Genomic DNA, 16,313 nt, shown 5'->3' on the forward strand with positions numbered 1-16,313 from the left:
TCTGCGGGGGTGCGCCCACAGGTGCAAGACACCCAAACAAGCTGCCTGGAGCTGGGGGTGGAGACTGCCCCACCCAGGCTGTCGTTCTGTTGCCTTCACAGAGGGCTGTGCCTCTCCAAGACCCCTCAATTCCCTGCTCTGAAGCCCACCCCCCACCTCTTGAGGCCTGGAAAACAACAATGACAATGACAAGAATACTAATGCCAGCTGTCAGTCACAGCTGTGTTTCTGAATGCAGATTGTGTGGCAAACCATGCTCAGCATTTCAGTGCAGTCACTCCTCCCAGAAGCAGCCTGGCAGCTGGGACCACTGCAATCACCATGTCGTGCCAAGGAGGACACCGGCCAGGGAAGGGTGGGCAGAATTAGCCCTTGTTCCCCCAAGGCTCGGATTCTGAATCCCACTCTGAATCAGAGCATGGGAAGCAAGGAGAGGCCATAAGGACAATGGTGCTGCCCAGGGGCTGGCTGGAGTCACAGGACCCTCCTCTCCACCTGAGCCCCAGAGGCGTGTGGGGAGGCATGCAGGTGGTGGCAGTCCCTTCCAGGAACAAACACAGTCTTGTCCCTGCACGGGCTCTAGAAGGGTGCCCAAACCACTGTGACAGGACTGGCCTCTGGGGAAGGACAGCGGAGGGGAAGTGCTTACTTTTCTCCGTACTCCCTTCTGCACTGCTTGAATTAGTGCAGGCATCACCTAAAAACTCAACTCAATTAAATCAAAATAGCCCAGAAGCCTGTGCGCCAGCCCTGGGTCTACAGGCGGCACCCTGTGGCCTGGGTGAGGCTGATGAGCCTGCAGCTGTGGTTGGTCCCCAGGGAGCCAGCCTCAGGGCCAGCAGAGGGGCATGGGTAACAGGGCACATGGCCTCCTTGGTGAGGCCACTTGTTACATGGTGTCTTCCCTCAGTTGTGACTTTTTAGCGCCTACGATGTGCTTCCTCTTTGCTAGTTAGGTGCCCAGTGTCTGAGTGATCACAGAGAGCTCTGACGTGGTTTATGGAATCCCTCAAACTGAGGAGCAGCCCCAACTCCCCAAGCAAATTCCATCTGTAGGCCAGAATTAGCCCCTGTTCGCCCAAGACACCCATTGGGAATGGATGTAAGGATCTCCAAGGAGCTCCCAGCCAGGAGGTCAGGACCCCCACAGCCCTGTGCAGAAGTCCAAGCACAAAGAGGGGGTTCCTGGCCTGGCTTAGCAGGTGGTACTTCCAGGGTGGGTGTGGCCAGGAGCCTCAGGCAGTGGGAGGAGCCTTGAGTGGAGAGTGGAGCCTTGAGCTGGACCAGAACTCACCTTGAGGTCACGCTCAAGGGCACAGCCAATGCTTACAGACCATTGGCCCCAAGAAGGAGGCTCTAGGAAAAGTCTGGCTGGAGGTATTGGAGGAGAGCCCCAGACCACCCCAGGCCAAAGGCAGGGCCAGGTCCAGAAAGGTGTGGAGAAAGGTAGGCGGGGCTGCAGGTAGAGGACTCAGCCAAGATGGACACTGACTCCATGTGCTGACCTGAGCCCCCACCCAGGTCGAGGAAACACCCAACAGGCCAGGGCTTGGGTGGGTGGGGTGTTACCGGCCTGCGGTAGGAGGAAGTTGTTGGAAATCAGACCGGAATGGCCGAGAGGGAAGGCTGGGCAGGGCCCGGCCCAGATGGTTCCTGTTGAGGAAGCCGTGGGCACAGCTGCACGGCTGCTTCCCTGTCCCCCAGCCACACTATCACAGTGACACAGCTGGCTGCCTTGCCTGCAGGCTGCAGGGAGACCGCCCCCACCGCCTGCCTCCCCAAGTCCGCCCAGAATCACATGAGCCCCTGTGGCCTCCCGCCCCTTCCCCAGGCAGGCAGCAGCGGCAGCTAGAAAGCCCAGAGTTGTCTGGGGGACCGAGGCCTCTGGCTCTCAGAAACTCCAGCTGACCAGTGCCTTTCATCTGTCCCTTGAAGCCCCACCAAGTCGTTAAAGGCACTTATAGCCAAGCTCGATCCCAGCCTCAGGCCAGCCCCTGCTGTGGTGACAGCCCCTGTTGGTCCCTGGAGGACTGTCTGCCTAGCACCCAGGTCAGGATTCGGTCTCCCGGATCCACCTCGAGCTCCATGTCCCACGCATCCCTGGTATTGGAGAGCAGGCTCCCAGCGTCCACCAGCTGCTCGGCTCCCCGGGGTCCCAGGAAGGGCAGCCCAGGTAAGGGGGTGTGGGGGAGGGAGAGCAGCTGGAGCAGGTGGCCGGAGAGAGTGACATCTCCAAGCTGCTGCCTGCCCAGCTCTGTTGACAGCTAGAGCCTGCTGTGTTGACTCACCTCAAACATCCACACAGCCTCCCCACAGGGCATGTCCCGCACAGCTGGGGCAGGTGGCTCAGGGAGGACCCACCAGGTGCCAGGCTGGGTGTGTGGGCCCCACCCAGAGGCAGATGCTGGAGGCAGGGGCTCTGAGTCCCATATAGGAGAGTGGGCTCTGTGCTCCTCAGTGGGCACAGTCCTGGATTCGGTGAGGAAGGTGATGTGCAGATGGGTGGGGGGTGCACAGAGCCCTTCGCCTGGGAGACCCTAGGATGTGGAGGTTGGATGAGGAAACTGAAGCCAATGGGGAGAGGACCTGGCCCAGGGCCCCAGGAGCAAGTGATGGTCCAGACCGGACCCTGGCCCCTGCCAAGGAGCAGCCCTGCCAGGGCTTCTGCCCTTTGCAGTCAGAGCCAAGGGGAAGTGGGGGCATTGGAGAACCTGGCCTTTGTCCTTCCTAACACCCCTGACTCCAATTGGTAGATCCTTGGGGGCCCTGCAGGACCTCATCCCAGGACACAGGGGCTGGCGGAGCTGCAAGCAGGTGGCCCCTTTCTTAACCCATAGCCACGTGGCCACACACCAAGGAGCCCTAAACCTTCTAGAGCTCACAGCCCCAAGCTTCATTGGCTGCAGTCATCTCCAGGGTCCACGCAGGCCCCTTACACCCATCCTCAGGACCCCAACCCAGGCAGCCCTGCCTCCTCTACAAAGAGACCATGTTCCCTGAGCAAGTCCCCACCTGCCACTGTCCAGGGGCCCAAGGGCCAGCTCCCTGAGTCTCAGACTCTGTCATTCACCTCGGACGCATCCAAAGCTAGAATGGCCTGACTTCATACACAATAACGAGCATGCTATTGGCTTCTCCTAATTGTGGAGAAGATGCTACAAGAAGGTGCCAGGTCGCTGGCCCTGGGAGGTGTTCTGGTCTCGCTGGACCGGAGACTCTGGTCGTGTCCAGCTCCTGATGGGCACCACACAACCACCCCCCTCCTTTTCTTGGGCAGCCCTGCCTGACCCCACTGTCCCAGAACCAGCAGCTCAGCTCTGCCTCCCACCACTGTGCCCAGGGCCAGCCCTTCCTCACCTGTGACTCAGTTTCCTTGTACATCAAACCTCATCCTCCTGCTTCCTGATGGAGTGTAGGAGTGGCTCTCAAAGGCGGGACAGGAAAGAAGGGGAAAGGAGGGTGGGGTGTAACTGAGAACTGCTGGCTGCTGGTTTGTTCGGATGGCGGGGATGGGGGTAGTATTGACCTGTGAAAGACTGAAGCCAGGAGGTGGCCATGAATCCGGCTGCACTCAGTATCACCCGCCGTGTTGGGCCGCAGGTGTCTGGAGCAGATGGTCTGGGTGGACCTCTGACTCAAAATCTCAGCCATCGGTTTGTTGACCCCCATGGTCACTGTGCGTCCGAAGAGCTGCACTGCTTGCTTGGGGGAAGGGGGCTTTACTGGGAGGAGGGAAAGCATGCGCATTTGACTAGTGATTGGGTTGAGGGCTTACCTGGGCACGGAGGTCCCAGCCCTGTGACACTGGCTTTTAGGAGCTCATTTCCCACCTTCTGTGAATCACCTGGCCCCAAAGACAGCCACAGCCACACCGGGAGACATCCCCTCCCCTAGGGCTCCCCCAGGGGGACACATGCTGGGCTCCATGAGGCAGCACCAGGGGAATAAGCAGTGGGCTGGGCTGCAGGGAGCCTTCCTGGGCCCTGGGGTCCTAAGAGTCTAAGACAGGCCTTCGGGCAGCATAGCTCCACCAGCGTCTTCCCAGGAGTCTGTGGAAACCTTTGAGAGCCAAAACCATGGTAAGTGGCTCTAACTATGAAAAGAACAGAAATCATATCTTTTAAAGCTGAAGTGTAAGATGCTTTCTGTTTGAGAGCAAATATATATACACACTGCCCTGTTGCCTTCCTGTTTGGTAGGAGGTGAGGGAGGAGGGCCTTCAGGACTGAGGATGGGGGAACAAGGCCTTTGCACCTCTGACCATCAGATCCCACACTGAGTGCAGGGCAGCCCTGAGCAACCTGGCCCCTCATGAGCCCATCCCCGCAGGAACCATGACCCTCGTTGGCCCCGTGTGGCAGAGGGTCTGGGAGCCATCAGGACCTCACCTTGTTGTGGAGCCACTGAAGGCAGGTGAAAACCTGGGGGAGGAAGGAGAGTTTGCTGTGCTCAGATTTATTAGGCACCTGCTGTATTTACTGGGAGCTGTGCAGGGACTAGGGGCTTGTCCCCATAAGCCCACTTTCCAGGTGAGGAGACTGAAGGTCAGGTGCTATGCCTCCACAGGAAGTAGAAGGGGGAACCAGGATGCCTGGCAGAGGTGCTGGGAATGGAGGCCTGAAATCTGCTCATGATTTAGCCTGAAGCACAGGAGGCTTGTGTGTGTGTGTGTTGGAGCGGGAGTGGAGCAGGGGGCGGGGTGCAATGTGCTGTGACCACCCTGAGACAGGCCTGTTCAGTGCTACCTGGGTAGCAGATTTCAGCTTAAGCACAAGAGAGTGCGCATCCATCCCTGGAGGAGTCCAAGCAAAGGCAGGATGCCCGAAGCTGCCAGAACCCAGCCTTGGGTCACCTGGTCTGAGGATGGGGTTCAGAGGCCACCATAGTCACCAAGTGGCATGGACTCCCCTCTCTACCTTGCTCTCTCTCCCCCATGCTCCTCCTCCTCCAGTTGCTACCTGATCACAGGCTTTCCTCTGGAAGGTGCTCTGCCCGGAATGCCCTTCCTGCTGTAGAAATGTTCTGGGGCTGCTGTAACAAGTTACCACAAACCGATGACTTGGAACAACAGAAATCTACTCCCTCCTAGTCGGCAGCAGAGTCTGAACTCCAGGCTTGGGCAGGGCTGCGGTCCCTCCAGAGGCTCTAAGGGAGCATCCTTCCTGCCTCTTCCAGTTCCAGGGGGCTCCAGGCGTCCTTGGCTCTCGGCCACATTACTCCAATTTCTGCTTCCGTCATCACGTGGCCTCTCTGGTTGTGTCTTTGTGTCCTCATCTCTTGTAAGGATGTATCATTGGATTTAGGGCCACTTCAATCCAGGTGACCAATGCTGCAACTGTTCTGCCAGCATTCCAGGCAGCAAGATTGGGGGGAGGCGCCCTGAGCCTGCCAGGCCATGCTGTCACAGCCCATGGCTAGAGACTGGGCACATGGGCCCAGCTGCAAGGGAGGCTGGGTGCCGCCAGGGGAGTGGGGCAATCTGAGTCTCTGCCCTACTTTTTGCTTTTATTTAATTTTTTAAATTGATTTCAGAGAGGAAGGAAGAGGGAGAGAGAGAGAGAGAAACATCAATGATGAGCGAGAATCATTGATCGGCTGCCTCCTGCACACCCCACACTGGGGATCAAGCCCACAACCCAGGCATGTACCCTGACCAGGAATTGAACTGTGACCTCCTGGCTCATAGGTCAACACTCAACCACTAAGCCACACAGGCAGGGATCTGCCCCTCTTTTTCTTCAGCCCCAGCCCCTGTGGGGAGATGGTCAACTATGGATGATGGCAGATTCACACAGGGAGGGCCCAGGGCGTCTGGAATTAGTGTGTAAAGGGACATCAGAATCACAGCCTCTCTCTGCAATGAGGGACTGAGGACAAAGCCCACAGTGACCGTCTGACCTATGACATGGCAATGATTGTCATCTGTGTCTGTGCAAAGTACTGTTAGTACTCATTTGATTTTGCCTGTGCCGTCGCTCTTGTCCCTACCCTGCTCCCTCGCTGCAGGGCTTCTCCCCTCACTCAGGCCGGACAGAGACCCAAAGTGACAGACCTCATCTCCCACCTCCTGTTCCCTCCTTGTTGACCTCACAGTGCTGGGGGCTGTGTCAGGGTCGCAGCTCAAGGCCTGCCAGCTGCTGTGACTGCCATCACAGAAGATACCGAGGTCCTGAGGGGCACACAGCAGGCAAGAGCAGAGGTGCCATTGAATCCCGCTCTGCTGACCCTGCAAAATGGATGCAGAGCACATGGGGGGGGGGGGGGCATTTAGGGTGGAAATCTGGCCCCAGAGCCCCTGTCAGGTCAGGTGGTCCTGGCAGGAAACCAGTAGCTCAAGGACAGGGCAATGGAGTGTGCATAGCTGGCAGAGGGACCATTTACAAAGGTCTAACAGAGTGGCAGGGACAGCACAGAAGTCTGGGGAGGGCGTGAGTAGGAGTAAGAACAGAGGGGCCAGGAGAGGCAGTGGAGTAAGGGGCTAATGACAGCCAGGGAGTCAGGAAGCTCTCAGGAGAGTGGATTGCAGAGCAAACACCCTCCTCTCTTCCCCACCCCAAACCCTCACATCTCCTGAAGCCCCCTGGACAGTCCCCAGGGCCAGCCTCCAGGGCACAGAGCAGAGGCAGTGGGGGCTCAACTTTGGGACAAGTGGATGCTCTGGACTGAGTCACAGCCAATTCCAGATGCAGAGCCTCTGCCCCAAGTGCAGGGCCCCATCCCTGTGTCCTTGCATTGGGAAGAAGAGGAAGCCTGTGGAGGGAGGCTCTGTCCCCCCCAGATCCCGGGAAAGAGGGTCTCCTCTCCTGCCCTGTAAATGTGGAGAGTTCTTTCCCTGGGACCCGCAGTTTCTCCTGAAACTTGCGCATTCCTTCCTCATGCCATCCCTACCCCTCAAGCCCGCAGGGCAAGCCTTCTGGGCTGGCCAGCAAGAGGATACTGATCACCCATGTCTTCCCCATCCATTCGGACCCTGAATCTGAGCATAGGAAGACAGAACCACAGGGTAGGTGTCACCCAGGGGGACAGGGTGCAATCCAAGTCAGCTTCCTGGAGGAAGTGGTTCCACAGGGGCAGCTGGAGGTGGCAAAGAACGCTTTCACTTCTTGACTCATACTGACCGAGAAGAAAGGCGTCCTTCACCTGCTTGCCCTGGGCTGCGCGGGGCTTTTTCATGCACTTTCACTTCCGTGACTGCAGTTGACCAGAGGATGCACAGCCGGAAAGAGCGGCCCGGAGAGAAGCCTGAACTGCTTGTAGCCCAGCCAGGTCTCTGCATCCAGTGCTCCTTCCCGGAGATGTCCACTTGGGATGGGGCTGAGGTAGGGAGAGGGCCAGGCTCAGCCATGGGGGCGAGAGAATAGGGGCCTCTCCCAGCACCACTCACCCTCTGAGGGCACTGCACGCTGGCCAGGTGCCATGGACTCCGGGTCATTCATATTGAATGACCAATGAAACCCTCCTCATCGAAACACCATGTGCTCGTTTCTACCAAGGGCTCTTTTCCTAGCCCTTGTCCCAGCACCCACCTGGCCACAGAGACCCAGGGTGCCTGGGTCAGAGGCCCATGCTTGCACATAGCGCTTCCCCAGAGCTGGCGGGTCAGAGGGTATGGGGTACAGCCTGCCTTTAGGTACGTTCACCGGAGGTGGCATCTGGAAGACCTGGGAGAGTGCCTCCTCAGGCTCGGCTGCCTCTACTCCAGGTGGGAAGACACAGGTGGCATTGCCAGGGTGTTCACCAGGAGGCCTGTCCCTTGGACAATGCAGGTCTTCTGTGTGGGCCATGATCTGTATTGTTCTCAGAGAGCCCCGACTGTGGGAACATGGGAGAGGGCCTCTGTGGTTGTTCCCAAAAAAAATTATGGCTGCTGGAGGAAAAGGGGCAGATAGAGTGGGACTGGCAATTCCATTCCAGACCCTTTAAGGCAGCGGTTCTCAACCTGTGGGTCGCAACCCTTTGGCAGTAGAACGACCCATTCACAGGGGTCGCCTAAGACCATCCTGCATATCAGATATTTACATTACGATTCATAACAGTAGCAACATTACAGTTATGAAGTAGCAACGAAAATAATTTTATGGTTGGGTCACAACATGAGGAACTGTATTTAAAGGGCCAGAAGGTTGAGAACCACTGCTTTAAGGCATCATTGATCGGGTTATACAGATGAGGACACAAATCAGAGAGGTCAAGGAACCTGCCTAAGGTCACACAGCATTGCCAGTAGGGCCGGGGGCCTCCCTGTCTGCAGAGAATCCTCCTCAAGAGGAGATGAAGCCCAGGTGGGACTTCAGGAAGGGAATCCCTCTTGCACCCATCACTTCTCGTGTGAAAGCTGCACCCTGCAGCCCCCACCTGCAGCTGGACCCTCCAAGAGCCTTTGGGTCTGCCTGCTCCACACTAGGGAGTCTGAGGCAGGTGCTGCCTGATGCCCACAGCTGACACCTGGATTAAACACTCCCAGCTGAGGGGCATAGCTGCCTGCCTAGGGTTCTCAGGGTGAGACTGTTACCGGTAAGATGACAAGACTGCGGTTCTTATCTTCTTGAAGGAAAGGTTTCAGTCAAGGGACAGAGTGCAGCAAAGCACAGCAAAAACACATAGGACCGTGAAACAAGGCAGGGCATAGAAGACGCAACAGGAGAGCCTAGGCGGGGCTGCTCTGGCTCACGGGGAAGTCAGAGAAAAGGGGGCCTTGGAGACAGGTTCAGGGGGTTAGCCTGGGACGAGCTGCCACTGCCCGTTGCTCTCGTGGTTGCAAGTCTCCTGGGATCCTTAGAGTTTAGGTGATGGGTGCCTGTGGGGGAAGGAGAGGGAGAAGGGAATGGCAGGGGCTGCTCTCAGGAGGGAAAGGTGCTGGGTCCTTTTCATTGAGGGTATTTATCTCTCTCTTGCAGATGGAAATCTTAGGGGAAGTATCAGGAGAGGGTCTCAATCGAATATTCATCAGCTTTCCAGGTGTGCTCTTTCAAGGTCGTGGTCTCTGCTGATTGGTTGGTGGCAGGGGGTCATTAGTCAATGCAGCTGGTCTGGTTTTGCTGCTTTTTTGGGCCTGGAGCGGAAATACAACTGAGGCCTTGATGTTATCTTTAGGGAGGAAAAGTGTGTGTGTGTGTGGGGGGGGGGGGGGGGGGGGGGTTCTAAACTGCCTGACCAGTGATATGCTAGGGGAGGAAAGGGTACCCTGGGGGTGAGGTCCTTGTTTTCCCAGTGTTGCCTGTTGCTAGGCACTGGGACTTTCCACCCTGGTGACCTGGTGACCTTCTGTACCTGGCCCATCGTCTTTGCTCAGCTCATGTCTGTCTAACGACCTATTATACCCCCAATCCTCCCTGTCCCTCTCCCCCCGCCCCCCCGCCCCTCCGCCCACCGCCTCACACACACACACATACACACACACACACACACACACCCCTCTGCTAGTTGCTGCCTTGAAAGCATGGGTGCTTTGAGTGCCCGCTCCATGCTGCTAAGGGTTCTAGAAGGGGTGATGGTCTGAGTTCAACTCTCACTCTGGTGAGGTGAGTGCAGACAGGGCCACCTGCCAGAATGGGACTCACAGCCCTGAGGGGCACGTGGCCGATCCCTTCCCTGGGTCAGCTCAGCTTCACAAACATGGAGTGGGAATGGACAGTGCAGGGGGAGGAGGCCCGAGGAGGACAGGGAGGGCTCAGAGGAGGCTGCTTGGAGGGCGAGACCTCTGGCAGGGTTCTGTGCTCTGGTCTCTGTGGTCTGGCTTCCCTGATTCGTTTGCTCACCTGCAAGGGCAGCAGGTTAGACCAGATCAATAGCTGAGATAGGAGGTGGCTGGCAACCACCCATGACCCAGCATGCTTGTCTGTGATGTGGGGATGACAGCCAGCATCAACAGAGGCCAGGGGGTGGGGCAGGACACCCCACACCTGGCTCTGTGCCCAGCCACCTTCCAGAACTGCCTCTATCCCCTTCACCCTCATGCTCACCCCTCCTGGGATCCTGCCTGTGACCCCTGCAGTCCCGCTCCTGACAAAGGCCACTTGGTGCAGCTGAGGGGGAGCCATGGAGAAGGAAGTGGGGGATTTACTCTGCCCTGCGGGCTCCCAGAGCTTCCTCCTTCCTCCTGAATTGGGGTACATTTTGAGTGTTGTGGAAAGCCCCAACTTCACAGACCCTAGGAGGGGGGAGTAGAGTGGGAGGAAGGACAAGCAGGAGGGGTGGGAAAGACCTTACACATTGGCCCACCTGGCTGTGCCCCTTACTCCAGGCTGCTGGGGCCTCGGGTCCCAGGCTGGCGGGGCCAGCCCAGCCATCCCTGTCTGAGACTCAGGGCTTCCTCAGAAACAGGCCCCCCTGCAGAGCTCTGGGGCTGAGAGCCTGGGGTTTTCTCATGGCCGGGCCTTGCAGTAGGAGAAAAGAGCGAAGGTTTCCGGCTCCCGCTCTGTGCAGGATGCTTGCTGCCAGGGATGGGACCCAACACCCAGACCTTGGAGCTCAGGCCGGAGATCAGAGAGGTTGCAGTTTGCCCAAGGGCCCCGTGCCGCTGCCCAGGGCCCTGCCACTGCCCCCTTGCCGGCCTCGGGCTTCCTCCCTGGAAGCTCCCTGCAGCCCCGACCTCCTTCTTCCCGCTTGCTTCCCAGGGGTCCTCAGTGCAGGGTGTCGTGCTGTTGTTCTCCCAGCCCTGGACAGACAGACAGACGGACCGAAGTCAGAGCCCATTCTCACCCCTCCGCTGCCATAGCATTTTTTAGACCAAGGTTGGGGCCACGCATCCTAAAAGCAGGTGACAGGTGACAAAAAGTGCAAGTCAGAACTCATGTCACTCCCCTTTTTTCGGCCCTCAGGGGCATTACACCCCCAAGTCCTGCAAGGCCCAGGAGACCCGGCTGAGGGGCTGAGGTTGGCCCTGCTCTCTCAGCCAGGGCTGGCTTGTCTGCAGCTGGAGGGACTGTCCCCACCTGGGGCTCTCCAGGGGGGGCTCCACCCAGAGCTTCGGGGCAGAGAGCGCAGCTGGTGCAGGGGAGATAGGAGCAGGCAGCTTCCTGTCGGAAACCGAAACTGCCAGGTGCTTCCCTCCCTCCGCGGTGACCCGGAGACAGCTGGACCAGAAGCCCTGCAGCCCCGCCCTGCATGCCATCCGCCGGGGCGGGTGGGCGGGGCAACTCCCCTTTCCGGCAAGCACCTGCGTCTACCCCAACTGGGCCTCTCACCTCTCACCACACCACGCACCCTGAGCCTCAGACACCACCTGTGAAACGGACTGAGGTGGCCTCTGCCTCCTGGGACGGACAAGTGCCTGAGCCTCACAGCCCCGCCACCACCTGGCGCTGCCGGTCCAACCTGAGCCACCCTGGCAACGGATTTCAAAGTCTCTGAGCAAAACCAAGGATGCAAAATACCTTAATAATTTTAACTTGGATCCATGTAAAAACAGCATTGCAGATCAAATTTAACAGGACATTAAAGCCAATTTTGCTTGTTTCTTCTCACTCCTTCCTTCTGGCTGCCAGAATATAAAACCTTTCATGCACAGCTCATGTCCAATTCCTGCTCGGTGTGCTGCTCGGTGTACACGGGCCCAGGAGACAGGAAGCACAGGTCTCACCCAGCACCAGCGTCTGGCCCTCTAACGTGCTCCCTGGGCCTCTCATCCCTTCGTCTCTGAGGCCAAACTTTAATTTAAATTATGAAATAATTCTCTCTCTCTTTCTCTCTCTCTCTCTCTCTCTCTCTCACACACACACACACACACACACACACACACACACACACTCCAGGAAAGCCCCATCACAGGAGCACACACGGCAAGCATCTGCACTGCATTTCAGAGCCGGCTCCCTCCATGCCCCTTATACGTAAAAATTCTATAGATTTGGTGCCCCTGGAGGCTGCCCACCCTGGGGCAGTGAGATGGGGTCATGAACTGTTTAATGCCAGGCCACCGTTCTCAGCCAGGGTCTTGGCCAAGCTTCTGGACCCCCACCTCCGTCACCATTTCCTTATCATTAAAACGGGGCCAGTAACATGTTAGCACTCAGAGCCTCTGTGTGTCTTTCCCAGGTACATTGTGATTGTGTTTCACATTGTCACATGTTCTATGTCTTCTTCTGCCGTTTTCTGTTTCCTCTCCCCGCGGTCATTTTGTACGGCATCAGTGCGGGTGGCTCCTTCACCAGTGTCCCTGTGGTCGCGGGAGCCCAGGCAGGGCCAGAGGAGGAGCTATAAGGAGCATCTCTCCGAGTTCCTGGGGAAAGGCCTTTTCATACAGTGTCTGGCAACGGTGTGGGATGTTTCTGGAGGTTCTGAACTCCCGGGGGAGTTCCAGTTCTGGGAAACCAGTGCGCCAGCTCTGAAGTCTTGGCACTGGGCTCCTGGGAATGTTTACTAGTCCCACCTCTGAGCACATGGGGCCTCAGCCAATCTACTCTCATCCTTTCTGATCACAGGTTCAGTAGTCAACCCAGGTGAGGACGTGGGGAAGTCCAGGTGGAGAGAGGCCAGGGCGGCTGTGTGGCTGCCCTTACTCTACTCTGTGTGCGAGCACGCACAGCGCTGACCACACACACACACACACACACACACACACACACACCCGCCACGACTCCTGCCACGCCCCTGCTGAGGGCAGGTTAAACCTGCAGTGCTCTGGGCCACAAGGAGTCTCCGATCTTGACCTCGAGGAAGCCTTTGACGTGAGACTCGGGTGGGGAAGTCCTGGCATTGTGTGGGCATGAGTGATGTGGCCTTTGGAGCACGAGGCCTCCGAGCACCCTGGGAAACCCCACTCCCCTCCAGGAGGCAAGAAACTGGGTTCCAAGTGGCCAAGGGGAATGCCTTGGCCCCTCCACGGCACCAGAAGGCAGAGGAGGCGGAGGGGACTTCTGCATCTGCCACTTCCTGGCTGAGTCCCTCGCTGCCTCCTCCCCCCCAACCCCCCCATACACACATATCAGCCCACGGCACAAAAAAGGGGTCAGGAGACTGAGTTAGTAAAAGGACACCCCACCAGTCCCTAGATGAGGCAAAGGACACGTGATAGAGCAGTGCCTCACACTGGAACCCCAAATGTCCTCTGGTTGGGCAGCCCCAGCTCCTAAAGCTGGGCCTGGAGCAGGGAAGGCAGGAGCCTGCAGCTGCCTCTGGCATCAGAGCCGCCGGTTGGGCACCAGGATTCATGGGAGCCATGTGGGGACCCTGTGGGGGTCCTGGGGCAGGGGTGTCATCCCACATGTCCCAGTCGCTGAGCTCTTAGGGAAGCTCTTTCCTTCATCCTCTTCATCCTCTGTGTCTGTAAGGAGGCATGTTGGCACCCGGCTTTGCCCCATGGCACCCAGACAGCACCGTGGTCGCTCAGGGGGGGAGGGACCTGTCACACATCGGATGCCACCTGTTTCATGAACTCTCTACCCTGTAGGCGCCCAGCTCACTTGGTAGGAAACATAACAACGTGGCAGAGGCAGGAGCCAGGGCCTCTGGGGATCATTGCACCTCAAATACCCTTCTGAACCAGGGGTGGGCAAACTTTTTGACTCGAGGGGCACAATGAGTTCTTAAACTGGACCAGAGGGCCGGAACAAAAGCATGGATGTAGTGTTTGTGTGAACTAATATAAATTCAAAGTAAACATCATTACATAAAAGGGTACGGTCTTTTTTTTTTTAGTTTTATTCATTTCAAACGGGCCGGATCCGGCCCGCGGGCCGTAGTTTGCCCACGGCTGTTCTAAACCAATGGCCCAGGTCAGATCCTTGGCAATGGTGCCAACAGGCCAGTTCACAACATCTAAAGCTTGTTGTTTAAATAGCCACAAAGGCCATATTGTACAGCGGATTATATATTGTATGCTATACTGTAAACCTATTCTCATGAAAACCTTGAAACTGCAGTTAGTGCACTTGATTAATGGAAATGTCGCCACAAAACCAAACTGGCAGGGTGGTCTTCACTAGAAATCATTCCACTCAGTCTGATGTTTGTCAGCTTTTAATTCAAATAAGCATGTTATTAATTCAAATAAGCAGGCTCACTTCTGAATTCTAATTCTGATATAAATGGATGGATGGAGGGAGGATGAAGGAAGGATGGATGGCTAGAAGATGGATGGATGGATGGATGGGAGGATGGATGGATGGATGGATGGGTGGATGGATGGATGTAAGGATAGGTAGATGGGAGGATGGGTAGATGGGAGGATGGGTAGATGGGAGGATGGGTGGGTGGATGAATGGACTGGTAGAAGAGAAAGAAAGTTGGAAGACAAGCAGGAAGAAAAGTTCAAAGTATACCTTTCAAAAAGTTAAAAACAATTCTTAAATGAGCAAATGAACATGTGTCGCCCTAGCTGGTTATTCTCAGTGGTTAAAGCGTCGGCCTGAAGGGTCTTATGTTCAATTCCAGTTAAGGGCAAGTACCTCGGCCACAGGCTCAATCCCGTCCCCAGCAGGGGCACGTGCGGGAGGCAACCAATCAATGTCTCTCTCACACATCAATGTTTCTCTCTCTGTCTCTCCCCTTCCCTTCCACTCTCTCTAAAAATCAATGGAAAAAATATCCTCTGGTGAGGATTCACAACAAAAAATGAACATGTGTCAAAGACGTGTCTCTCTCATTGATGGGAGAACCAGCAGGATGGCTAATTGACTCAAGGGAGGACATGGGCAGTTCCAGATCCCATGATGGAAGAATGCTGCACCAAAACCACTAAACCAGTCAGTACAGCACAATCTTTTTTATGGAATAAAAATAGTTTGCAATTTTCGCATTTCCTACAAGTTAACACCTAACTTACAGAATCTGGGGCCCAAACAGCAATAAATAGAAAGTCAACACAGGCACATCCCCTAAGGGCCACTGACCCTTGGCAGCTGCAGGCTTGACACCAAGAGGATATGAGGAAGGAAGGGGAGACCTGGGGGCTTGCGGGTTTTTATACCTTGAGGCAAAGCACTGGTTGGATTTAGGCTGCAGGAGCGATGTGACTGTAAGTCAGAGAGGGAAGGTCAGGAGAGGTGAGGTGAAAAAGGAGAGTGGGCAGACCACAGGCCCAATATTTTGCCAAAAGAGTCTGGAAGGCAGTGCCTCACAGATTCCTTTAAGCTATCTTGCCCGGGTACCTGGAAAGTCCTGTGCTTATGACCATTTTGAAGATCCCAGCAACAGGGCAGGACTGGGGGGAGGGGATTTTCTGTGCTTTTTTCACTGGAAAACAGAACCGCTATTCTTCCTGAGGACACCACTGTAAGCCAGCTGCCCTCCATCCGGTGTCCCCCATTCACGGGGAGGAGACAGGGAATCAGAGGAATGGGGAGCCCCTCACCCTCTGGGCTGGACCTCAAACCCTGCCTGCTGCTCCCCAGCCATTCTCTGCCTCCACTGGGACCTGCTACCATCTGCAGTCCAGAGGGGGGAGTTCTCACCCAGGCCTGAAGTTTGCCTGGTCATTCACTGCCAGACAGCGAAAAGGCGGTATCAGCTGAGAGGGGATCTTGGAGAATGACTGAGCTGGTAGAAGCATGGATAAACCTGGAAAAATTATACCCAGTGGAAGGAGCCACACACAAAAGGCCTCATTCCATTCATATAAACCCACAGAGAGGAAAGTAGATCAGTGACAGCAGGGGCCGGGGAAGCGGTGTTAGGGGGTGACTGCTGAGGAGGATGGGGTTTACTTTGGGGCGATGAAAAGTCCTGAAACTAGATAGAGGTGAAGACTGCACAACAAAGCCACTGAATTGTTCATTTTTAAATAGTTAAAATGGTAAATTTTATGTTCTGTGTTTTTTTAATTTTGTTTTGTTTTGTTTTTTTGTTAAACCTCATCCAAGGATGTTTTTTTCCATTGATTTTTAGAAAGAGTGTGAGCGTCAGCCTGAGGACTGAAGGGTCCCAGGTTCAATTCCGGTCAGGGCACATGCCCGGGTTGCAAGCTCGATCCCCAGTGTGGGGTGTGCAGGAGGCAACCGGTCAATGATTCTCTCTCATCATTGCTGTTTCTCTCTCTCTCTCTCTCTCTCTCCCTCTCCCTTCCTCTCTGAAATCCATAAAAATATATTTAAAAAAAGAAGTAGAAAGAGTGTGAGAGAAGGAGGGCGGGGGAGGGAGAGAGAGAAGCATCAGTGTGAGAGAGACACATCGATTGGTTGCCTCCTCCATGCTCCCCAACCAGGACCAGGAATCGAGCCTGCAACTCTTCAGTGTGTGGTCTGTTGCTCTAACTACTGAGCAACACCGGCCAGGGGATGTTCTGTATATTTAATCACAATAAAAAATCTTCAATTTCTTTTATTTTTAAGCATGGCAAAATGAGCACTTAATCCAGACTTCAGGGTTTCCACTGA

General features: G+C 55.9%; 1 protein-coding gene across 2 annotated transcripts in view; it reads left to right on the forward strand.

Moving 5' to 3' along the window:
• The first annotated feature begins 1,888 nt into the window (after window positions 1–1,888).
• The window catches only part of CBFA2T3 (CBFA2/RUNX1 partner transcriptional co-repressor 3), a 94,470-nt gene continuing 80,045 nt past the window's right edge, over window positions 1,889–16,313 (forward strand). Inside the window, exon 1 of one of the 2 annotated variants that reach the window (XM_070399041.1) lies at window positions 1,889–2,173. In XM_070399041.1, the coding sequence (XP_070255142.1) occupies window positions 2,086–2,173 (88 nt within the window). In that variant the 5' untranslated portion in view covers window positions 1,889–2,085. The remainder of the gene's footprint in view (window positions 2,174–16,313) is intronic. The other variant, XM_070399039.1, reaches the window with a different exon arrangement.

The sequence above is a fragment of the Myotis yumanensis genome, unplaced genomic scaffold (genome assembly GCF_028538775.1).
Source record: "Myotis yumanensis isolate MYYU_CA2020_CCGP unplaced genomic scaffold, mMyoYum1.0.hap1 SCAF_18, whole genome shotgun sequence".
Classification (NCBI taxonomy): Eukaryota; Metazoa; Chordata; class Mammalia; order Chiroptera; family Vespertilionidae; genus Myotis; species Myotis yumanensis.